This window comes from Hyla sarda, chromosome 5, assembly GCF_029499605.1.
Source record: "Hyla sarda isolate aHylSar1 chromosome 5, aHylSar1.hap1, whole genome shotgun sequence".
NCBI lineage: Eukaryota > Metazoa > Chordata > Amphibia > Anura > Hylidae > Hyla > Hyla sarda.
The window spans coordinates 264,764,046-264,790,450 of NC_079193.1; the positions used below are offsets into that span (position 1 = coordinate 264,764,046).

Here is a 26,405-nt window from a genome sequence, read left to right on the forward strand (position 1 = left end):
CCGCTCTGAACAACCCCAGTAGTTAAGATGCACCCCCATAAAGAAAACTGAGTGCAAGTCCCACCTCCCTCTACTTTTTAGAACTCTGAGACATTTTACTTATTTGAGCACCAAAGCCCATAAGGAAGACTGTGCTTTATAAGCATGTGCCTGGTAAAGCTTGTCCTCTACACTGATTATATTACTGAATTACATGACGGAGAAGTGGAAATGGAAAGCCCCATCTATACCTGGGAATATAAGGGACACATTTACATGGTTGCTAACCTATGAGTTTATAAAATAATACACCACCTATAGTTATGGGAAATCTTCGTTCATTGGCGTGAATTACATGTGTTCCCTGGTGAGCCAGTGCAAATAGACAGATGCACCCCTGTTGCCAGCATAATTAGGTTATATTTACTCAACATGCATTTGTATGGGGTAATTATGATTGATGATTTAAGTCTTATTTATTTAATTACTGTGTCATATCACAGAGTGGGAAGCATTATTTTGTTAACCCTTTAGTGCCTGAAAAGACCATGTAAAGAGATGTATTTGCTTACTAGCCTTGTGTAAGTTTAAATCATGTGCATATTGTTTTGCATTTGGAAGCATCAGCAGAAAAAAGTGATACATTATGAAGCAAGGCTCATGCACACAATTATGTGCAATAATAGTTTTACTATATGTAGAATCGTTATATAATGAAACTGGTATGGACCTCCGTTACATGCTTGTTTGAGCCCTTGAAGTTGGAGTTTAAAGGGGTACTCTGCCCTTAGAAATCTTATCCCCTATCCAAAGGATAAGGGCTAAGATTTCTGATCGCAGGAGTCCTGCCACTGGGGACCCCACGATCTTGGCTGCGGGACCCCATACATTCGCCACACGGAGCCAACATCCGCCACGCCCCCTCCCATTAACTTGCATTGAGGGGGCGTGGCCGTGACGTCACGAGCCTCCAGCACTGAACCCAACGCTCTAAATGAACGTCAGGTGCAGCACAGAGATCACGGGGGTCCTGAGCGGCGGGACCCCCGCGATCAGACATCCTATTCCCTATCCTTTGGATAGGGGATAAGGTGTCTAGGGGTGGAGTACCCCTTTAAGCTATGGCCTATGAAACGTTCTAGTAAAAAATTTATTTAAATGGCCCATAGCACAGTTTAAGCAGCCTTACAGGTTCTCTTTACATATACAGACAATAATATGTTCAAAGATACAGAGGACATTAACAGCTGGATAAGGAAGAAAGATCGGAATATGCAGAAGTGGAAACATTGGGGGTAGAGGTATTTTATTACAAGGTTGTAGAAGAGTAGTTTTCCTAATAGTAGAGGTCTTTAATGATAGTAGAGGTCTTTAATGACATTGTAGAGAATGATGTACCTCGAGCTTGGTGTCTGTAGAATGGCCCTGTCTTTGACAGAAATGCAGGGTCCGTAAACAGATTAAACTAGACTGTGTGGCGCCGAGCCCTTTTTGAACAGGATTTATTCGTATTATAGTCTAATCCATAGCACTGTTTAGACTGGGACTGAAACTGGGCTTGGAGAATACTTTATTAACAGCATTGTAAGATTTTCAAAGCATTATTCTTCATTCAGTTCACAGATAGGCATTAAAACAGACATCTGAGAATGTCATTTCATGCCAGTGTGACAGCTATTTCCATAAGCATCAGACACATCTGCCTCTAATCTTTTGCTGCACTCTTCTTGTAAAAGATCTGTCAGGAATATGACAATACCAGTGTCATTGAGGTGGGAAAAAATCACTCAGTAGTATGTTAGTTCTGATATTGTATGTCGATGAAAGATAGTAACATTGTGTGGGTTTCCATAGTTGGTTTTTTTGTGTTTAAGTACCTCACACTTGAATTATTATTCTTGGCACTAGATGTTATATGCATGGATAATACAAAGCCAACAACATTTTTTGGGGGAAAAATAAAATCTTGATGTTACTGCTCTCAGTATACCTTTCACATTGGATTGTAAGGTTTTTCCATGGACAATATTACTACACAAGGTTTTATCTCAGTCTGCAAGAGTATATTCACATGTAGCAGATATGTTGAAAACATTCTATTTTTCTTAATACATTACAATCCAAATACATTTTACATTACATATTCATTTTTCATCAAAAAACAAAAACTCTAATGTCCTACTCTTACCCAGATTGCACAAAATTCCTTTTTAATCAATTTGTCTTGTATACTCTTCTCCTTACATTCTGTATTCTTTTCTTATCATTCCCATCCATTCATATTTGTTAGGAGAATTCGGAGCAATTCATTTTTTGATAATCAAAAACCTTGCACCCAATAATAATTTATGCAACCTATTAATTTAATCTTGCAAACACGTCTCCGGCTCTTCACCCAATAATCCAACGAGAGGTGAGGGGATGATATTGATTCACATTTGTTTCCCTATTTCCTTATATATCAGACCAGAATTCCTGAATTTTTTTTGCACTCCCATAATATATGTAAAAACCCTGCTTCAATTCTATCACATTTTGGACGATTACCATTTTGTCTCTTACCTATCTTATACAGAAACAGTGGTGTATAATATGGCCTATATACAATATTAAACTGCACCATTCTGTGACTATTATTTAAAGGCATCTGATTTTTATGGGTTCAGGCACCCTACTGAACGTTACTCCATTATCTATTGTGCTTCTTAATATACTTATCTTACTCATCTTTATATGCAGCACTCAAACCAAGTGCCCGTTCCTATTTCCCTCCTATTTTTAATCTCTTCCCACTCAATAAATCTCCCCCTTTGCCACACATCTTTGTCTAAACCCTAATCTACCTAGTGTTTTCATCTCTACTTTATGCATTTCCTCTGTGAAATTTAGATTTCCCCATAAGGGGCAACCTCTAAAATTCCCTTTACTCCCCATTTGTTATTAAATAAATCCCATGATTTAACTACACTTTCAACCATTATATTTTTCCTCCACCTTTCCCCTCTTAATTGTCCCGACTCCAAGATCTGATAAACATTTTTGTAATTCTCAGACATTCTCAAATCAAAAAATCTAAAAAGATAACTTTTGCCATCCTTTATAAAATAAATCTGTGCTGCTAAAAAATACATTCTAATATCTGTGAATGCTAATCCACCTCTGTCCCTTGGGAGGCACAAATATATTCTACTTTTATTCGAGTTCTTTTCCTACCCCATATAAGTGAGTTAAATACTGTAATAATCCTCTTGATAAGATGATTTTCACACCAAATGGGAGATGCCCCAAATATAAACAATATTTTAGGAAGAATAATGGTTTTAATCTTATCTGCTCTTGAGATTTTCAATTCACTCCAGACCTTGGCTTTTTAGGGTACATTCCCACACGGCGTATTTGCTGCGTATTTGCTGCTGCGTATTTTATTTTCTCTGTTGAAGTCAATGGGTAGGAAAATACGCAGCAGCAAATATGCAGCAAAATACGCTGTGTGGGAACGTACCCTTAAAAAAAAAAAAACATTTTTAAATAGGGGAATAGTATTTCATTTACGATGTTCGTTCCAATTTTTTTTTGTTTGTATCCCCAAATAGCCAAACTGTTCCCCTCTGCCCAAAACTTTAACCTCACTGTTGGAATCTACATCTCCCAGACACAATGGTAACATAATGGACTTAGAATAATTTATTCCCAGTCCTGAATATAGGCATCAATTTACTTGGATCCTCTTGTTGAAAACATTTTTGTGCCAGAATTGCTTCTATCTATGTGAATGATTGTTTTGGTAGAAAGTACATAGGCTTCTACCAGCCATGGAACTTTTTCAAATTATCTGAATGCAAACATACCCATGTAAGCCAGTTCCCATCTAAAAAGAAGCCAAAAGCCTTTAATTCCCAGAATAGAAATCCAGTTGCCACTCCAGTACATCCTTCAAGGGGTACTCCGGTGGTTACACATCTTATCTGCTTATCCAAAGGATAGGGGATAAGATGCCTGATCGCGGGATTTCCGCAGCTGGGGACGCCCGGGATCATGCACGGGGCACCCCGTTTGTAATCAGTCCCCGGAGCATGTTCGCTCCGGGTCTGATTACCAGCGACCACAGGGCCGGCGGCGTGTGGCGTCACGCCTCCTCCCCCGTGTGACATCACGCTCCGCCCCTCAATGCAAGCCTACGGGAGGGGGCGTGATAGCTATCACGCCCCCTCCCGTAAGCTTGCATTGAGGGGCGGAGCGTGACGTCACACGGGGGCGGAGGCGTGACGTCACACACTGCCGGCCGTGCGGTCGACCGTAATCAGACCCGGAGCGAACATGCTCCGGGGACTGATTACAAACGGGGTGCCCCGTGCATGATCCCGGGCGTCCCCAGCTGCGGGACTCCCGCGATCAGGCATCTTATCCCCTATCCTTTGGATAGGGGATAAGATGTGTAAGCACCGGAGTACCCCTTTAAACATAGAAATAAGGGCTCAAAGTATGGCCATATGAGCCCTACTTTATATAAGAAGGAAAGGACGGATCCAGCTCAGAAGATGCATAAAAACCATGGATTTATTTCCAAACAGACACAGAACTTCACGTAGACAAATGATGCGTTTCAAGCGCAGGTGCGCTCTTAATCGTACACTAATGAAATGGATACACAGGTTTATATAGGGAGGGTAATTCATCCGGGTCATGACACATGAGCAGTAGGAGTATTAAAGGGGTACTCCAGCGGAAAACTTTTTTTTTTTTAAATCAACTGGTGCCAGAAAGTTAAACATATTTGTAAATTACTTCTATTAAAAATCTTAATCCTACCAGTACTTATTAGCTGATGAATATTGCAGAGGAAATTCTTTTCTTTTTGGAACACAGTGCTCTCTGCTGACATCTCTGTCCATTTTAGGAACTGTCCAAAGCAGCATATGTTTGGGAATTTTCTCCTGCTCTGGACAGTTTTTAAAATGTCAGCAGAGAGCACTTTGCTCATGATGTCATCAGAGAGCTCTGTGTAATATTCAGCAGCTAAAAAGTACTGGAAAAATTAAGATTTTTTTTAATAGAAGTAATTTACAAATCGGTAACTTTCTGGCAGCAGTTAATAAAAAAAAAAAAAAAAAGTGTTCCACTGGAGTACCCCTTTAACCCCTTACACACAGAATACAATAAAATCATCAACTTTATTACTGCTTAATCACTAAAATAATAGAAATAATACTAAAAAGGTGAGGATGTATAGCTATGGCACAAACTCCAATGTTTTACAGTAGACACATATGTACACACTAAAAATGCAAAATTACTTCTTGGCGTTTGTTCAGATCTGATGGAACTCGTGTGGCTAAATTTAAAATCCAGAATATTTCTCTATTGAGCAGTTTCTGCCTATGGTCTCCTCCTCTTGTGGGGGATTAACTCTCTAAATGGCAGAAAATGTCAAAGAAGCGAGAGAGCCATTCTCCTTTTATATAGGTTTCCTTTCTTTGCACATACTGTGTTTCTTCTGTGTTTCAGCCTTGTGAAATGTGCCTCATATGTTTGTGTGAAAGCCATAAGTAAGCACATACTGTACATGTTACATGTCTATTTGACATTGGCAAACATAAGAAGTTATAAAAGGGTGTACTGCATATGTCTGTTTGCATTAGAAGGAGAGAAAAACTGTCTGTCCTCCTTTTTAGTTGGTATAGTCATCCATGCAGTGTTGATGACTCAAGCCCCACTTTACTTGTATGACAGCTGTGATGACATCATCAATCAATAAGACTTCATCATTTGTGTTTTCTTTTTCTTTGCCTATAATTGTCAATAATGCAATATCCTAAAATTAATGACTTCACAGTAAAGCAACTTATTTGTGTATATTTTCTCATTTCTCCTATATTCTCACATATTAATATTTTTAGCAACTGTATAACATACAGTTTAGAGAGAGAAAACCATCCTGTTTTAACCAGGCAGGGAGAAGTGTGCTCTGTGAGGCCATTGCTTATCTGAGTTTTAAAGGGGTGGCCCAGTGAAAAACAACTTATCCCCTATTCAAAGGATAGGTGTCTGATCGCAGGGAGTCCAACTGCCAGGACCTCCCATGATCTTCTGAACGGGACCCGGCTCCCTAAAAGAGGAGTGCATGCTGCAGACGCACACACTCTCCTCATTCTAAATGGGAGTGCCATAGAAAGCCGAGGCTGTACTGAGTGATGAATTTGCAGTTATTGTCTAAAGTTTGGCCCCATTCATATTATGTTTTGTAGGTACATATTTGGTATATGCCGGTATACCAGCAAAAATGTAATTCTGTGCCTAGTGATTTTAATGGACAAATGGCTGTATAGTTTATTGCTTGGATCTGTACTTTACAATAGTCAATGAACAGTCATTAATGTGTTAAATTCTAGGCTTTGCGTTTTAGATTTGTCCATAACTCCCCACTAATACATCTTTCTTCTTCAAATCTCTGCAGACTGCTCTCACAATTTAGCAATTTGTTTTAAATGTTAAGGAACATCCAATAAATGTCTGCTATGATGGATTGTTAGTTCTTGAAAGCTTTGTCTGGGTAAACCTATGTTAATCCTTTAAATACATTAGACACAAAATTGTGTTTTTTATGTATTGAATTCCTCCACATAAGCAAGTGATCATACTGTCAGTTTCAAAAAGGGGAACCACATAGTGAGAACAACATTATCTCTTCTTTACAATACAGGTCAGGAAATCTTCCTCCTAATCTATAATTCTGACTCCCAAGTCAAATTTTTTACCACTACTGTTGCTTACTTTGGCTAAAATAAGAAATAAAGCAGCCTTACAAATTTCAAATTGTTTTGTTAACATATCCCATATATCTCCATATAGCAGACTGCAAACAAAGCCTGTGTTGTGTGATCCTGCACTCATGCACCCATTTTTCCCTACTTCTTGGTAACCTATTAAGTGTTAGCAAACAGTATAAACCAAGAAGAGAAAATAAGGACATGCGCCCCTAGTGTAATATCCAAAATACACCAATAAAATTGATACAGGCTGGGTACACTCACCCTGCCCAGTTGCGCTAAGAGCACAACTTCTGTAAGCATGTAGGGTAATAGTTTGGTAAAGAAAATCAACAAAAAATAATAATTCTTGTGCTGATCGGAGGCGAACTCCATAAAATTTAGCTTTTAATGTTTATAGTTTAAAGCCACCAGAGTAATCAGATAAGAGTGCTCAAAACTATATCCAACACCAAATAATAAATCAAAGGGTTACGACATGTCAATGTGGATTTATCAAGAATGATTCCAATCTAATGCTAGTAGTGTAGACCCAACGCGTTTCTACCACATTTGTGTCGTGTCATCAGGGAACTAAAGAAGATACTGGTATGAAGGCTATTTGTTCTAAGCCTACCGAGCACTAGAAATAATGCAATTAGAAAAATGTTTAAGAACTGAGAACCATGATTACTCATAGAAGGGGTACACCCGATACATAGTGTGCCCCATACAAAATTTCAGGACACAGACTCCTAGGCAACAGGGTTAGTTGTCATCAGTGGATCTGTAAAGAAAACGTACACAGAATGGATGGTTTCAATAAACATTCCTCAAAAGTGCTGATAGATTCCACTTATATAATCACTCACATAGCCCTGAAGAGTCCATAGGTACCTAGAGGGAAATAATATAATTCCCATAAGTGTACTGCTTATGTGTACCTGAAAAGCAAAAGGGTGCATAAAGCACCAGCAAGTGTACTCACTGTTAGGATGTGCTTGCTTCCGGCAAATAGGGTCTCAGTGCAGCGCCCCTACCCGCAGTGGCGGGGAGCCGTCTGATAATCGCGGCTGCTGGGCGCACACTGTGCGCCAGAAACGCGTTATGTGCCTTTAATAAATAGTTTACAGTTATACACTGATTAATGCCGCAGGTTATTCCACTTTGGACCGGATCCAGCGCTACAATTCCTATTTTTTTTACTGCTCACTCGTTAATTAGCAAAAAGTATGGGATAGATTAAAAGAAGCTTTGTAGTCTGTTCAATGAAGTAGCGTTGTTCACTACCATTAAGGGTTAAAGTGTGTAAAGTCCAGAGTGTCTCTCCTGCCCATTCTGTAAAGATTGGTGTAAAGAGACTAGTTCTCGCAGGGTAGTAAGTTACCAAGACAACCGTACAACTCTCTAAAAGTTCCATGCATGAGTCTCATTTATCAGAAAAGGGCTCATAGATGGAACTTGCTGGGCATTGTACTCTATCACCCAGGGTGAGCCACATCTCTCCGCACCTATTGGATTGCAAGAGGCTCTATGCAGGAAAGGGAAAGGAAGGAGACACACATTGGCAGAGGCCTTGTGGGTTACAGGTTGGATAAATTGTGGATGTTTTTTGATGATAGAAAGGCAAGGAGGAAAATAACTGGTAGGGGTAAGTGGGAAATAGTGCTTGGCATATAAAAAGTAGTCTGTTGGTGCAGCTTTTCCTAAACTCCCTCTTTCACAGTCTAGCACTTATTCAGTAGTCTGGCACAGTAGTCTAAAATTCCTCTTGGTGCAAAACAATTTTGACTCCTCATTTCAGAAAACGCACCTGCTTGTTGCCCTGCCATATGGACTTGTCCTTGTCGGAATAAAGAAGGTGTTGGTTGCATCTCGGTGGTGCAGTCTCGTTCTTTCAACTTGAAACATTGAACATTGAAACATTGTCTACTGTCCATATATGGGAATATTGCACCTCCTAGTATACCTACCCGACCAGTGACTCTACCTTGTACAAAAGCAAAAAAGGTAGTATGCTAAGTCTGCTTGGACGTTGCAGCAGTGCCAGTGCAGCATAGCTCTTTATTGAGATATTTTTATATATATATATATATATATTTATATATATATATATATATATATATATAAGTAACTTACAAATCTGCTTACCTTTTTAGGCACCAGTTGATTAGAAAACAATTTATTTTCACCGGAGTACCCCTTTAAATCTGTTTTCATGTTGCCCCAGCCATATATAATTATTTTTTTTGTGCCTGGATAACCCTTTAAAATACGCACGGGCTCCTACAGCGGTGAATCCTGCCGATATAGCTGTCTGATATGCCCCGGTCCACTCAGAAGCGGAACAGAAAGCTCTCCCAGGGTCTCTCCCAATCTATTCCGGACTTATTCAGAGCCTCGCCTCCTCCCAACATGGCGGCGACCGCATCCTCTCTGTGTTCTGAGATGGCGTCGGAGGTTGAGGAGGAGATCGCACCGGAACAGATGTCCACTACAGACATGTTCTGACAGATTAAGCAGATGTTCCAGACTTCACTGCTCAGCTGCAAGACCTGGGCCAAAGAGTCTCGGACAACGAGAACAAGCTTGATGAGCTGGCGGACGCGGCTGATGCTGACCGCAAAGATGTTGATTCGCAAGCGCTCAAACTCACCTCTCTGGAACTAAAGCTGGAAGATCTGGAGAATCTGTCTCGGCGGGCGAATATCCGCATCCGCAGCCTTCCCGAGTCAGAGACTAACCTCAAATCTGCGGTGGACACTATGTTCCAAGAGCTGCTATCACAGTATGAGCCAGAGATGCTGAGAATGGACCGCATCCACAGGGTGCTTGGCAAACCCAGGTCTCCCGACATCCCTAGAGACGTGGTGCTTCGCCTGCATTACCCAGAGGTGAGAGACCCCCTCCTATTTGCGGCCCAGAACCTCACATCCCTGCCTGGCATGCCCGCCGAGGTCTGCCTAGTCTCCGACTTGTCGCCCTCGACCCTTGAGCGGCGCCGCTCCTTCCGCCATATCACCCTCGCTCTCAGCCGTGACGGCGTGAAATATAAATGGGAGTTCCCATTCTCCCTAATATACCAGATTAAGGGCCGCACTTACCAAGTTCGCACTCTATCGGAGGCTCAGGACGCCCTGACTAAGGAAGGGATCAGCTGGGTGGCCCCCGTACCTCAGCCCTCGGAAGCTCTCCCCCAGAGAGGCCCCAGACCGTCCAGGACCTGGACCAAAGTACCATCCCCGCAGCGTAGATCCCAACGTCGTCTTGGACCTCCGGCCGACCCTTAATATATATGGGTCGTACTGGATCTACAGGCTCCATTATTTGGACTCCCCTTTATTCTGGAGGCAGGCGGGACTGGACTGATGTACCATACGACCTCTTACGAGGATGGAAGTATGTAGGGTCGCCCTAATAAGCGACTCTGCTTTCCTAGTGACTTCTCCGGTTCCAGTTTATGTTACCTGTATGTTTGATTTTCTGTTTGCTTGTGGGTTAGTGGCTATCTGCGGAACTTGATGCATGGACGGTTGCGCTATATCTACGGACTGCTCTACCTTTTCATATGTGTCGCATTTTATCACATAACGTCAGGGGTTTCAACTCCCCTGCCAAGAGAGAAAAGGCTTTCAGGGACTATTATAAACACAGGCCGGACGTCATTTTCCTGCAGGAGACTAATTTCTCCTCCTCTCGTCCTGCACATATCCATCCGCAATACTCTAGAGTGTATGTTTCTGTTTAATGTCTCCATAATTCTTTCGCTCTAGAGGTCCAGCGAGTCCACCACGATGAGGAAGGTAGATATGTGCTGCTGTTGGGTTCCCTGTACGGTAAGCAGGTGTGCTTACTCAACTCTTATGCTCCTACATCTGCTCCTCTCACTTTCTTTTTTTCACTTTGCTCCCTCCTATTGTCTTACACCTACAATATTCTCCTGTGGGCCGGGGACTTTAACTTAGTTTATAATGGGGGTACTGGACAGATCTTCCCCTGCCCACTCACTAGGTCTAGGGCCCTGCAAAAGCGCCTGTCCACTGTTTTCCGATCCCTGCAGCTTGTGGACGCATGGCGAGAGCATAATGGACAGACTAGGGGTTACACGTACTACTCCCCCTCACAGCAGCATTACACACGTATTGACTGGCTGCTTTTGAACACCCCCTCCTTGCCTAACATTCTCTATACTAGACATGTGCCCTCGTCGTGGTCCAACCATGATATTGTATACTCGGTGATGGACTTTGTGGGCGGACCCATTTCTCCATTTAAGTGGCGACTCAATGAGTCTATGATGACCAACCCCGTGGTCAAACAATCTGTGATGGAGGACCTGTCTTCCTACTTCTCCATTAATGCCTCATCTAGTTCTGACCCAATTTGGGTGTGGTCCGCCCACAAAGCGTTCATTAGGGGGCGACTCATTTCTCTTGCTTCAAAGTTGAAGAGGGACCGCGTTAGACACCAGACTACATTACAAGATAAATTAGCACGTCTTACTTTGGCTCACCAACGAAACCCATCCCTCTATCTCCATCAAGCCATCAAGGAGACCAGGCTGCGGCTGGACGCAGTGCTGTCGCACGGGGTTGAGAAAGCCCTACGATGGATTAAAGCTTCTTACTACCGGTACGCTAATAAGCATGACAAGTTGCTTGCGAACATGTTGCGACGACGTCAGAGACTTAATTATGTTCACGCTGTCCAGACGCACCCTGGTTCCAAGACATCGCACCCCGAACGCATTTATGAGGCATTCCATTCTTTCTACTCTAGACTCTATTCTGCTCCTACTCAGTCGCCTACTATCTCCTCTCGCTTGCTATCTTACCTCCTCTCCCTCACTGACACAGATAGAGAATCCCCGTTTACCTACGAGGAGGTCTCTGATACTATTGCATCCCTGAAATTAGGCAAGGCCCCTGGCCCGGATGGCCTATCGGCCATCTACTACAAGAAGTTTTCCCTAATACTCTTACCCCACCTGGTCTCCTTATTTAATAGCCTGTTTCGGGCGTCCCATTTGCCCTCTGAATATTTGGACGCTTTGATCACGGTAATTCCCAAGCCCTTAAAAGACCCATCTGTTGTCTCTAATTACCGTCTCATTTCCCTTATTAACCTCAACACTAAAATATTGACTTCCATACTCGCACATTGGGTTAATAAATTCCTGCCCCGCCTGATTCATGCTGACCAGGTTGGTTTCATACCTGGTAGACAGGCGGCCGACAACATCAGTAAAGTGTTGGGTGTACTCCACTGGGCTTCCTCTACCTCCTCCCCTTTAATGTTGTTAGCGCTAGACATCGAAAAAGCTTTCGATAGTGTCTCATGGATCTCTTTGGGGGGTGTTGAGAACCTTTGGGTTCACTGGGCCTTTCCTACATATTGTACAATTGCTATACTCCACTCCCTCTGCGTACCTAAAGCTCCCTACCTCATGTCCCACGCCTATTACCATCAGGAGGGGCACTCGCCAGGGGTGCCCTTTATCTCCGGCATTGTTTGCTTTAGCCATGGAACACCTGGCGACTCTCATCCAGAGCACTCCCGAAATTATGGGTATCACTATAGGCCCCATAACACATAAATTGAGTCTCTTCGCCGATTACCTCCTTCTTTCCCTGTCTCACCCTTTTCCTCTTTACCCAATCTGTTCGGTGTTCTTGCTACCTTCTCTACTTTCATGGGCCTGCGGGTTAATACCTCTAAGTCTGAGACTCTATATCTCGGTACCCCCTCGCTTACCCAAAAACTGATCTCCTTGAATTTTGACTTTCCAGACCCCACACATCACCTTTCCTATCTAGGTATATGCCTAACTCCAGCAATTGCTTCCTTGTACGGTTCTAACTACCCCCCGGCTTATAGAGCCATTAGAAAGGATTTACGCGCATGGGACCTGCCTCATTTGTCTTGGATCGGCAGGGTGCAGACTGTGAAGATGATGGTTCTGCCCAGGTTGCTATACCTGTTCCGTACCCTGCCGGTCCCTGTCTTGATGGTGGATATTAAAGCCCTACAAACTGATGTGTTTAGGTTTATCTGGAGTTCCAAACACCCCAGAATTGCGCTTTCTGTCATGTACTATCATAAACGGTTGGGCGGCCTATCGGTACCCAACTCCCAGAAATACTACTATGCAGCCAGACTGGGCCAATTGGCGTGGTTTTTAGCTGAGGGTGCGGTTCCGATGTGGGTACATCTAGAGTCCTCTCTCATAGCTCCGCACTCTTTCCTCTCCCTGATGTGGTCCACACTTCCAGTTGCTAAACATGTCCCGTACTCTGCACTGCTCACTCTTCACTCTCTCTCCCTTTGGCGACTGGTCCATTTCCGCTTTTCTCTGCAAGCCGGCTCTTCCCCACTCCTTCCTATTCCAAGCAACCCTTTCTTCCAACCTGGGATAGACCTGTCGAGCTTCTCTTGGTGGACTGATCATAAACTTAATGTTGCCAATAAATTCCATGTTCACGGTAGGATACTTTCCCTGACAGAGTTTAGTGACCAGTATCATCCTCCGTCGTCGGAACATTTCCGAACACACCAAGTGTTCTCGTTCCTACACTCTGTTTTCCCTAATCCCTATCCTCTCTAGGTTTGAACGTCTTATGCTTTACACCCCGTCCCGGAGGGGTCTACTCTCCATTATCTATGGCATGTTAAACGCCCCCCCTCCTGACACTAAATTACCTTTCATGCTATAGTGGGAGGCTGACTTTCAGATTGTTCTACCTCTAAACATATGGCAGGACTGCTGTGTCATACTGAGTAGGGGTAGCTGGCAGGTCTCCCTTACGGAGACCTCATTGAAGATTCTTCACAGGGTTTACTATGTACCGACGCGCCTACACGCTATCTATCCTCATCCTCACCCACTTGTTTTAGGGGATGCGACTCTTTGGGCGACATGCTTCACACTTAGTGGACGTGCAGGGTGGCGAGATCCTTCTGGTCATCCGTCCTGGTTATCCTTCACTCTGTACTTACCTTTCGCTGTCCTCTTCATCCCACCTTTTGTCTTTTTAGCAGGCGGCCGTGCAGGATGCCCAACAGCCAGTTTCGTTTAGCACAATTCATTTTACTCGCAGCCCGTGTCCACATAGCCTCCAGCTGGAAGACCCCAGTGTTATCCATAGATAGGGTGATAGAGAGGGTCAACTCCATGTTGATTCTGGAAAAAATAAACGCCATGAGGTCGGACCTCGTTGATGATTATAATAGGGTGTGGTCACCCTGGCAGTCTTCCTCTTATTGCCCTGACGTGCGTTACTCATTGTCCCTATCATAGTCACCCAACCGTACTGTGCCTTTATTTTGCTTGTTATTGACGCTTTGCTGATCGGACTTTAGATACTGATCTCAGACCCACAATGTTCTTGTTTTTTTATGTGTTTTACTTTTGATGCCTTCATTTGACCTATACTTGCTTCGGGTTGCATCCCGATTAGTTCATATGTTATATATCCATGTGCTTCTTGCATTCTCAATAAACTTGATATGTTTGACACTAAAATACGCAGGGGCACTCCTTTCTGTACTATCTATCCACATCATTTTTGTGTATGTTATTGTGTCGGGTATTACAGCTCAGCAGTATTTACTTGAATGTACGTTTCAAGCACTACTACATACTTCTTCTTAGAGCTGACCACTAGGAATATATTAATTGTAAAATCCCTTTTAATTTCATGTCAAGAGATTTGTTTCTTTAATTCAACTATTCTCCCTTTTCAGATAAAAAATATGGTATCATAGTAATTGATCCACCCTGGGAAAATAAATCGGTCAAGAGGAGTAAAAGGTAATCTTCGGCTTATTATCTTTTCCAGTGTTTTTTTTCTTCATAATAAATTACTTTTACATGTACATCACATTAAATTACCTCAGTTTTTTATGGCCGATACCGATAATCTGTCACCTTTCAGGCCGATAGCCGATAACTTATACCGATATAAGTTATAGGCTATTTCAACCCCCCCCCGGCGGGGCAGAAGCCGTTGCAAATCAATGATTTAAAGCGGGCGCTTTAAATCAATGAACTGCAGCGGCTTTTGCGGTGCCAGAGACCGCCGCCACCCGCTTCTCTCCTCCTGCCTGTCCTGGGGTCCTGAGTCCAACCACCACAGTTGCCCCATCACCCCCCCCCCCAAATCCTCTGCCCACGTACCGCCGCTGCCCCATTGCCTCCCCCCCATCCTCTGCCCACATACCGCCGCTGCCACCCCATCGCCTCCCCGTTGTTCTAATTACCTGTTCCCGGGGGTCCGCGACCCTTCTGGCTCCGTCTGAGTCCTGCGCTGTCACTGTGCGCACCGACGGTGACGTCGCATTGGGGAAGTCGCTCGTCATTACACAGCGCCGGCACAGCAATAGCGCAGGAGCCAGAAGGATCACGGACCCTGGGAACAGGTAATTATAACACTGGGGATGGGGGGAGGCGATGGGGCGGCGGCGGTATGTGGGCAGAGGATGGGGGGAGGCAATGGGGCAGCGGCGGCGATGGTCGTCTCTGGCCTGGGGCCTTATCGGCAAGGTAATTGCCGATACCGATAATGTCCAAAATCGCGATTATCGACCGATTATATAGGCAAAACCGATAATCGGTCTATCCCTAGTGTTCGCTATATAAAATAAAGTATTATTAAAGAATTATTAGTATAAGTAAAATCCTTGGCAAGACTTTGCTTGCTTGGGAATTTGGTAAGCCCTGTTATTGGGCCTGGAATTTTATGGAATAAAAGGCAGGTATGTTAGTGGGGCCTCTCATCCCCACCTGGCCTTCGTCCCAAGTCAGCACAGGTGCTGAGGCCAATTAATTCTGATGAAAGGTGTAACCAAGGTGTGAGGAGCCTCAGATGAGAGTAGGGGTCCTGAAGTGGGCAGCTGGAAGTAATCCACCTGTACAGGAACCTCTAATGAGAAATGGAGTCCTGAGGTGGCTTTCTGGCAGTAAACAATCTGTACAGAGAGCCAGTAAGAAAAAACACTTGACCCTAGTGAAGTAGATAATGAAGAAAACTCACTCCACTTTTTTTTCTACTTTAATCTGTACAGAAAGGGAAGGTTTTGTGTAGTTCACGATTAATTAAGAAGCAGGCTCAGCTCCGTCTTTGAGACAGCTTCCACTACTAAGCCTGACAATTAAATTTAAAGGGGTACTCCGGCGGAAAACAATTTTTTTTTTAAATCAACTGGTGCCAGAAAGTTGTTATACAGATTTGTAAACTACTTCTATTTAAAATCTTAATCCTTCCAGTTCTTACCAGCTGCTGTATGCCCCACAGGAAGTTCTTTTATTTTTTAATTTCTTTTCTGTCTGACCACAATCCTCTCTGCTGACACTTCTGTCTGTTTCAGGAACTGTCCAGAGCAGGATAGGTTTGCTATGGGAATTTTCTCCTACTCTGGACAGTTCCTGACATTGACACAACAGGTTAAAAAATTTTATTAAAAGAAGAAAAGAAGAAAAAAATGCTGGTCATCGAAGCAGATTCCGACGTAGTCCATTGTATATAGGTATCTGAAACAAGAAGATCACAAAAACATGAAAATAGGTTTGTACATTTAGGGAGTTCGCCCTAAACACTCATAATATAGTGTGTTCCCAAACAGAGAACCTTTTGGCTGTTGCTAAATTACAACCTCTATCATTTCTAGACAGCCTTTTACTGTCTGGAAATGATAAAGTTGTGGTTGAGCAACACTTGGAAGCTCCCTGTTTGGAAAGACACTGCCAGAAAGCGTCTGCTCACACTGTGAAAAAGGCATAGAGAATAGAGCCATACTTACCACTCTGTCTCCTGACTGTAGCCCCGCCTCTAGTGACATAATCACCAGGAGGTGGGGCTACACCAGACCAGGATGGGACAGAAGCCAGGGGTGGTAAGTGATTGTCTGGTGACTGTATACAGTATATACAGCTATCTATAGATGGCATTATATACTGTATACCCCACAAAGAATTAACCAGTGCTGCTCAGCAGCACAAGTTAACTCTTTCCTTGCTGGGCTGGCGCATAATGCACAGCCAAGTAAGGGGTTACGGTAAGCCAGCAACGTATACAGATCGCTGTTTTTACTGTAAATTCTTGCTGGGTAGAGGTATATAACGTGTATATATATATATCCTGCTTACCATCAGCTGTGTTCGTGGCTGTATATCTGCATGCACAGCTCAGCCCCGCTGTGAGTCCCGTCAGCATAGTGATGGGAGACCCAGCTCCTGTATAGTATACATTTGTGCATTATACTATGCGGCCGGTGGAGGTAAGTATTGATGCTATGCATCAATACTTTCCTCCTTACATTCCGTATGACCCACGGAGTGGTACCCTGAAGGCAGTGAAAAATAAAATTGTGTTTGCACACACCAGTAAAAAACGCAAGGAAAAACCAGTGACAGTTTTGCTGGTGAAAAAATAAACCAAGTGGAAACCTAGCCTTTTGGTCACATCCCAAATATGATCTATGCCAAATATGTAGAGCTGGAGTAAAAAATGAGCTCTATGAATTAGAATATGACAGTTCAGAGCATTTTTTTCAATTTTTTTTTAAACCAGTAAAACCTAACAAAAACTATACGCAATGGATATTGTTGTAACCATACTGACCTAAAGAATACAGTTAGCATGTTGAATTTATCACCTAGTAAATGTGAGCCCCCCCAAACACACACTTTAAATTTTTTTTTTTCCCGATTCACCTGAACTCCTTTTCTCAGGTTCCACAGGATATTTTATGGGGAAAAAAAATGAAAGGTGTCTTTACAAAGTCTAGAAAGAAGAAAAGCTTTCTTTAGATGGGGGAAAAAAAGAGTTATGGATCTTGAAAGCAAGGAAGGAAGGAAAGAACGAAAATATAAGAATGACAAATGTCTTTGTTGTCTTGAGTTAATGTACAGTGTAAAATCTGTAGTGTATCTTCAGCAAAATCCACATGTAATACAAATCTTCTTGTGGCTATTTTTGTGGAATTGGAAAATGCAGCAGAAGCTGGGACACTTTTTACAAGAGTACATTCATGTTAATAAGTATTAGGAGAAAGATAAAGTTCAAGTCTGTGTATCTGAATTGCTGTCTTTGAATTGTGTCAGCAGAGTTAATCTAAAACAGACAATTATACTTTTAATGTAGATTGTACTTATTAGTATACATATGCGTGCAAAAATGTATGAGAAACCTAGGTCCTTAAAGGAAAACTGTCACATTTTCTCCCGCACTATCCACAGGTATTGGTGGATAGTGCGGGAGACGCTGATTAAAACGAGCCCTACCTTGATCTGATCCGTGCCGCCGTTCGCCCGCAATTGTAGTTTTAATCTCTGTGTATATCCTGCTGTAACTGGCAAAGGCGGTGCTTCTGTGGGCTAACTGACACTGATGTCAGCGCCGCTCATGAATATTCATCCCTCCTGTTCTCCCTCTCTTTGCTGCTCCTAACCAGAGGGAGGGATGAATATTCATGAGCGGCGCTGACGTCAGTGTCCGTTAGCCCGCAGAAGCACCGCTCCAGTCCTCTTCCTGTGGTCGTCTTGTTACACTGCTTTGTCACTTAGCTAATCGCTGGGCAACGCGGGATGTTGCAGAGCAGCAGTGTGATGAGTTGACCACAAGAAACAGGAAGAGGTCTATCTATCTCCCTCCTATTTATCTATCTATCTCTCCTATCTATCAATCTCTCATATTTATCTATCCATCTCTCTATCTCATATATCTTTCTATCTATCTTATATCTATCTCATATATCTCTTATCTATCTATCTATCTATCTCCTATCTACCCCCGTGATTTCTGTGCAGCACCCGGCTTTTGTTTAGCACTGCTGGGTGCGGGCGGCGGGGTCGTGACATCACGGCCACACTACTAATCACATCACGCCCCCTTAATGAAAGTCTATGAGAGGGGGCGTGGCAGCCGCCACGCCCCCTCCCACAGACTTGCATTGAGGGGGCGAGGTGTGATGTCAGGAGGGGGCGTGGCCGACCCTGCCGCCCGCTCCAAGTGTTCAGAATTTTTTTTCCCCTAACACTGGGGCAGTGGAGTACCCCTTTAATGGCAGATCGGTGTATATACACAATGTATTCTAAATATATTATATACTATTAGAAGAATACTGGCGCTAGCTCCAATGGTAGTACACATTTCTTAAGTGCAGATGAATCTAAGTAGGTTAGGTTGGTAATATGCAGGTTACAATTCTCTCAATTACTTTAAAGGGGTTATCCAGGAAAAAAAATTTTTTTTACATCAACTGGCTCCAGAAAGTTAAACAGATTTGTAAATTACTTCTATTAAATTTGCTATGGGGATTTGCTTCTAAACTGGGCGTTTCCCGAGACACGTGCCATCAGAGAGTGCTTAGACAGAAAAGAACAACCTTAACTTCAGAAGCTCATAAGTACTAAAAGGATTAAGATTTTTTAATAGAAGTAATTTACAAAACTGTTTAACTTTCTAGAGCCAGATATATATATATATATATATATATATATATATATATATAAGTTTTTTGCTGGAATACCCCTTTAACCCCTTAACGACGCAGGACATATATTTACGTCCTGCGCCGGCTCCCGCGATATGAAGCGGGTACGCCGCGATCATGCATCATATCGCGTCGGTCCCGGCGCTCATCAACGGCCGGGACCCGCGGCTAATACCACACATCGCCGATCGCGGCGATGTGCGGTATTAACCCTTTTAGAAGCGGCGGTCAAAGCTGACCGCCGCTTCTAAAGTGAAAGTGACCCGGCTGTTCGGGACCGCCGCGGTAAAATCGTGGCGTCCTGAACAGCTTGCAGGACACCGGGAGGGCCCTTACCTGCCTCCTCTGTGTCCGATCGGCGAATGACTGCTCCGTGCCTGAGATCCAGGCAGGAGCAGTCAAGCGCCGATAACACTGATCACAGGCGTGTTAATACACGCCAGTGATCAGCATAGGAGATCAGTGTGTGCAGTGTTATAGGTCCCTATGGGACCTATAACACTGCAAAAAAAAGTAAAAAAAAAAGTGTTAATAAAGGTCATTTAAACCCTTCCCTAATAAAAGTTTGAATCACCCCCCTTTTCCCATAAAAAAAACTAAAACAGTGTAAAAAAAATAAATAAAATAAACATATGTGTTATCGCCGCGCGCATAAATGTCCGAACTATAAAAATATATCATTAATTAAACCGCACGGTCAATGGCGTACGCGCAAAAAAATTCCAAAGTCAAAAAAAGCGCATTTTTGGTCACTTTTTATACCATTAAAAAAATGAATAAAAAGTGATCAAAAAGTCAGATCAAAACAAAAATCATACCAATAAAAACTTCAGATCACGACGCAAAAAATTAGTCCTCATACCGCCCTGTACGTGGAAAAATAAAAAAGTTATAGGGGTCAGAAGATGACATTTTTAAACGTATAAATTTTCCTGCATGTAGTTAAGATTTTTTCCATTAGTGCGACAAAATCAAACCTATATAAGTAGGGTATCATTTTAACAGTATGGACCTACAGAATAATGTGTCATTTTTACCGGAATATGCACAGCGTAGAAACGGAAGCCCCAAAAGTTACAAAATGAAATTTTTTTTCTTCGATTTTGTCGCACAATGATTTTTTTTTTTCGGTTTCGCCGTGCATTTTTGGGTAAAATGACTAATGTCACTACAAAGTAGAATTGGCGACGCAAAAAATAAGCCATAATATGGATTTTTAGGTGGAAAATTGAAAGGGTTATGATTTTTAAAAGGTAAGGAGGAAAAAACTAAAATGCAAAAACTGAAAAACCCTGAGTCCTTAAGGGGTTAATGGGAAGGCTCTGCTTATAGGTGGGAGTGATCGAATAAAGGAGCAGAGTAGCATCGGGGAAATTAAATTCCCTAAAAACAAAAACAAAAAAATCTGTAGCAGAATAAAGACTATTTATCCTGCAAATGGTGCAGTGGCTCCAGGTTGTCAGAGAGAAATAAGTATCTGCTGTCATACTGCAGGGAAACTATAGAGAATGTAGAATTCATTGAGGGCTTCTTGACCTGATCTTTCAGGTTGCTGAACCTTTTCAGCTTTACTTTTACAGAGATTATGTAAATGTGATTGGGTATATATGTGATGTATTTCTGGGCATGTGGAGAAAAGCCGCTCTCCACACCTTGGCCTTTCACTTCATATTGCATCATGTACAGTACTTTTCACTTTTACTTGAACAGAAAGCCTATCTCTAGATACATTTAGGTCAAGATGGATGGATTATGGTGGAATATTTACAATATAATGAAGATTTTCTTCTACCTGCTTGTTGAATAGGGTAAAGGTCAACTCCTACACTTTACTTTGGCTGCCCAGCCTGAAATGAATCACTGAACCCTATCTATAGAGCAGTGTTTCCCAACCAGGGTGCCTCCAGCTGTTGCAAAACTACAACTCCCAGCATGCCCGGACAGCCAACGGCTGTCCGGGCATGCTGGGAGTTGTAGTTTGGCAACAGCTGGGGGCACCCTGGTTGGGAAACACTGCTCTATAGACAGTGTAAAAGGCATGGAGGGTAGAGATTAGTTTTATTTTATTTTTATTTTTTTTACTTTATAGCCCAAGTGATAGGACCTGTTTGTGTGTCCATCCTTCCGTCCATCCATTCATTCATGTGTAGTTTACATTTCCTAAACTAATGAATAATAGATGCGCTGGTAACAATGCACATTATACACCATTTATGCCATTAGACATTGTTCCCTTGGTTTTGCTAACAAGCTTAGGCATTTTTCCCCTTAACAGTTCTATGCTATCATGAATGTTTTTTTTTTTTTTGTTTTTTTTTCTGCTCGCCACTCACCCTTGAATATCTTAGAAGTCTATATTTGTACACTTTCTTTTTTTAACAACATTCTTAAAATGCACCCTTTTAAAGATGCTGTACTTTGAATTATTTAAGCATCTACAGTGGCCTCTGAGAGCACTTTACCATCTATTTGCACTATTTTTATTCTACCGCACTCACATCAGTCATCACGGAGTAGGAATTAGACGTAAACAATGGGAGGACATGATGAATGAATTGATCTTGGCCACCACAAGGTGGCACTGTTGTCTTGTATTTGATTGTTGAAAACTAAAATCTCTCCTGTGCTGGAAATGAACATATATCTGATTCCCTCTAATATAGACTTCTGCTTTAAATACAACTTTGTATGACACTGTTAAATGTTAAGTATAGTAACTTTTTTTTCTTTTTTAGATATAATTCTTTATCTCCTTCGAAAATTAAAGAACTTCCTATACCTGCTATGGCTGCCCCAGATTGCCTTGTTATAACTTGGGTGACCAATAGGCAGAAACATTTGAGATTTGTCAAGGAAGAGTTGTATCCCCATTGGTCTATCAGAAGTCTAGCAGAATGGCATTGGGTAAAGGTAAGGTACCATTATGCTCCAGAAGCCTTTCCTTTCCTCTGTAAATAGGATGTTCTATTCTTGCTTACCCTCTCCTTTGTTTTGTGCCCTGTTCTGTTCTACTATTATATGTAATATACTGTTTTGTAGATAATGCAGAATAGCTAATAAGAGTGAATGCTCTGCTTAGGATAACTTATGTTTGTGTTTACATATAGTATTTTGACCAGTATTTGGTCCTCATTTTGGTCAGTATTTTTAGCCAAATAAAGGATTGAGTCCAAAACACAGGAAAAAGGTGCTAATCTTTCTAGTCGTCTATTCTCGATGTCTGTTCCACTCTTGGTTTTGGCTAAAATACTTAACAAAATGAGGACCAATTTGCGGCCACTTTGTGTCGCAACGTGACCTCAGTTACCTAAACTCCGACACAACCCAGTAACTGCACTGTAATTTTTGGTTGCAAGGCACCCTTCATGGTGATAATCACTATGTAGCCCCAGACTTATTTTTGTTTTAACGTTATTAAGCAATAGAAAAACAGCACAACACCTGTCGTCAGGTTTTGTGTGGTATTACAACTTTGCTCCGTTCACTTCAGTGGAATTAAAGGGGTACTCTGCTGCTCAGCATTTGGAACAGCTGTCACGCACCCTCCCATAGACTTGCATTGAGAGGGCGGGGCTATGACATCACAAGCTCCAGTGTTCGGAACAGTTTGTTCCAAACGCTAAGCAGCGGAGTACCCCTTTTAAGCTGCAATACAACACATAACCTTAGGACAGATGTGGTGCTGTTTGTTTGTTTTTTCCAGAAGAAATCAGCTCTGTTTTTTATAATACTCGGTGACCCTGTATGTATGTATGTATGTAATGTATAAACAGTATGCCATTAGCTCCTAAGTGCCCTCTAGTAGTATCTTCAAATAAATGGTAAGAAGATTGTAAAGTCTGTAAAGATAGAAGAAATGAATCCTCACCAAATTATGAGCCTATTTAGTTTTACTAGATGGTAATATACTTTAAAGGAGTTCCTTACTTGTCAAAAATACTGCAGAATGAATTGAAAATAATCTTCTTTCTTGAAAGAAAGTTTTAACATGTAATACCTATAGGGTATATTGCTTATGGATCCGATATTATATTTTTGGTAAAATGTTGCATCATTTATTTTTTCTTAGATAACCCAATCTGGAGAATTTGTGTTCCCCATTGACTCAGTTCATAAAAAGCCATATGAAATTCTCGTACTTGGAAGACTTATGCATTTAGATAATTCCACATCAAGGTATGTATTCCTATGCTACTCGTCTAAATATCTCCACGTACTCTATGGCTAATCTTTAGTCTGACTGAGAGGCCTATTTAGATTAAGAACAAATATGGTTATTTCTATACAGTAAGTATTCTTAACTTTTATTTTTCTCTTACAGAGAGTTGGAAACTTCCTTACCACCTATTCCCGAGCATAAGATTATAGTGAGTGTGCCCTGCAGCCTTCATTCCCACAAACCACCTCTTTCTGGTATGTCAAGCTCATTACAAGAATTACATTATAAATAAAGGATGTATTTTAAAGGAAAACTCCACACATGGGAAATGCACATTTACCATGAAGACACATAATTACATCTACTTGATTTATTATCCCTCCATCAAAATGCGCCATCTGCTTTACTCTGAATGTCATGTGAAAAAGTGGGGATACTTTTAATGCACTATTCTTTACTGATATAATTTCATTTTAATTATCAGATTGTTTGTTTATTACGTTTTTTTCTAATCACCCATTTAATGTATCAGATAGCACTTTTAAGCTTTTTTATACCGTTACAATTTTGGCGAAGCAGCACTAATAATTAAAATAGAAACAAAGAAAGATTTGTTCCATCTAGTCTGCATTCCATTATATAACAGAGAACGCATGGAGACCAACCTTCCTGCCAGCATAGTGAAATTTGGGTGCCGTTCTGGTGATCGCAGGAGTCTCAGCAGTTAAACCATCCGCAGCACACACTTTTTAAAAATATGTATTAATAGAAAACAGAGAGAGTTTTTTTGGTGCGCACCAAAACCATTGGCCAATAGTAAATTCTTCTTAGTTATTCTGATAGTAAGACTGTGCTAAGGAAATTATATTCATATACTTTCTAAAAGAGAGCATCTGAGGAGTCCTCAATTTTTACTTATGGATTACACTTACCAACACCCATCATACATAGGGTTCCATATAAAAAAAATCTTCCAAAAACAGCACCACTTTAACTCTAGTCACTTGAATGAAACTTATGGTGCTTTCACACTACGTTTTTAGGTCCGGTGAAAAAACCGTATACGGGGCAAAAATGAGACAACTGGAGTCAGCGTTTGACTCTGGTCGGCTCATTGAAATGAATGGGGTTTGGGCCGGATCCGGCTGGGATACGGGAGCGGCCGCTTTTCATCCCCCCAACCGGATCCAGCAACCGTACACTACAAACGTAGTGTGAAAGCACCCTTAGCTGCAATACCACACACGACCTGAGGACAGGTGTGTTGGTGTTTTGTTTTTAGAAACAAGCTTTGTTTTTCTAATCCAGGGTAACCCCTTTAAATAATAATAAACAATTATTACATCCATCAAACCCTGAAATATGCCACTTGAATGGAGGCCAAAATGACATGTTTATGTGCATTCATTGAGAAAAGACTTATTTACAATCAGGAAATATAGATTATGAATACAGTAGCGTCTACAAATAATGAGACCTGAGAATTTCTTCAGCTATATGTATAAAACTTTGAGTGTGTCTAGATATGTATTTGTATGTTCCAGCATAACTTCGGAACTGCTGGAGATATTATGATTAAACCTAGTATATATTTTTCTTATGTCAAATAAAAATATAGTACAGTTTATGGATGCCCCTGGAGCCTGAGAGTAACGTGATCAGGAGATGTACTGAAATGTACTGAGATGTACTGATGTAAGTCTATGGGACTTCCAGTGCATCGCAGGCAGGAGAGGGGATGGGGCAGGCATGGGAGAGAAGATCTATTGCGGGTTGAGAGAAGAGTAAGGGGGGGGGGGGGGGGAAGAATACATTAGTGCGGGAGCAGGAAGAGAAATTTGCTCTGTTTTTAAACCTTCACAACCTGTAACCTGTACTGTAAAGTGCAAAATGGGAGAAGTCTCGAGTATAATGTTTTGCTGTGGGGGGATAATATGGTGGGGCCACATTTAGACAGTTTTCTCTATGGATTTTTCTTTGCAAAGGGTGCAATCCACAGAAAAACTGTTCTACAGATCTGAAGCATGTAGTGCAAAAAAAGTCTTATAGTGTCCGTTACAAATGTTCGACTATATGTATATATTCTTATATTGTATTTTTTGGAAAAGCAAAAATACCTGTGAATATAGCCTCTAGTTGTATGTATTCACAGTACCATCCATGATTACCTATGATTTTGTTTTCCTGTTTTTCTTGACACTTTTTTCCATTGAAATGTAGGTATTTGGGCAGAATAAGATAGCCCAGGGCTGTGTGACTGCAACGCATACGTTGTCGGAATCATAGGTGTGTTATTCATTAAATGAAAAGAGTTTATAATTCATGCAAAATTTGTCTCAAATACATAATTCTAGTCCTGGCTGGCTAGATGTACATGTGTAGTACATTGTTTAAGTGGGCATGCACAATAAAATAAGAGAGAAACCTTTTTGGCTCCTTCACATTAAATATTTTTCTAAAGACACTCTAATGCTGAATTCGGTCATCTAGTAATGATTCTGAAGGTCTTTGATTCTACCTCTCTTTATATGTAATGGCACTACATGTGCTAAATGTGTTTCTAAACCCCTAATCTTCCTCGCCGTCTAGTGCTGGTAATGTTATCAGTGTCTGCACACGTGAATTAGTGTAATTGACCGAGTATGTAATTATCCCATTTGTGTTCAGACAAGGATCCCCTCAGCAATCCAGGGGTACTTGAGCTATAAATTACTGTGCTGGAGTAAATTACATCTTTGCAGTATTAAACAAGGGGGGCGGGGGGCATATATAATAGTATCAAATTTACAAAGTAGTGCAAGTGAGGTTAATGGAATGCTTTAATGACTTGCGCCCAATTTATAATGCCATTTCCTGTGACATATGTCTGTTGCAATCTCATACTTGTGGTGTTTTCAGTATGTTCTTTTGCTTTACAGCTGGTCTGAACAAATTACAGAACAGAAAGGAAATCTAAGGGAATGTTTGTGCCTTTTATTTTATTTTTTTCAACTGTAGTAAAATAACTAGGAATTTAGGGCTTGTTCAAC

At 41.7% G+C, this 26,405-nt stretch overlaps 1 protein-coding gene across 6 annotated transcripts in view; it reads left to right on the forward strand.

Moving 5' to 3' along the window:
• METTL4 (methyltransferase 4, N6-adenosine) overlaps nt 1-26,405 on the forward strand; it is a 192,549-nt gene that overhangs the window by 63,685 nt on the left and 102,459 nt on the right. For 5 of the 6 annotated variants that reach the window (XM_056521658.1, XM_056521659.1, XM_056521660.1 and 2 more), the window contains exons 4-7: nt 14,469-14,535; nt 21,953-22,127; nt 23,287-23,393; nt 23,539-23,630. In XM_056521658.1, coding sequence (XP_056377633.1) covers nt 14,469-14,535; nt 21,953-22,127; nt 23,287-23,393; nt 23,539-23,630 — 441 coding nt within the window. Of the gene's footprint in view, nt 1-14,468; nt 14,536-21,952; nt 22,128-23,286; nt 23,394-23,538; nt 23,631-25,596; nt 25,633-26,405 lie in introns of those variants that run through there. The other variant, XM_056521663.1, reaches the window with a different exon arrangement.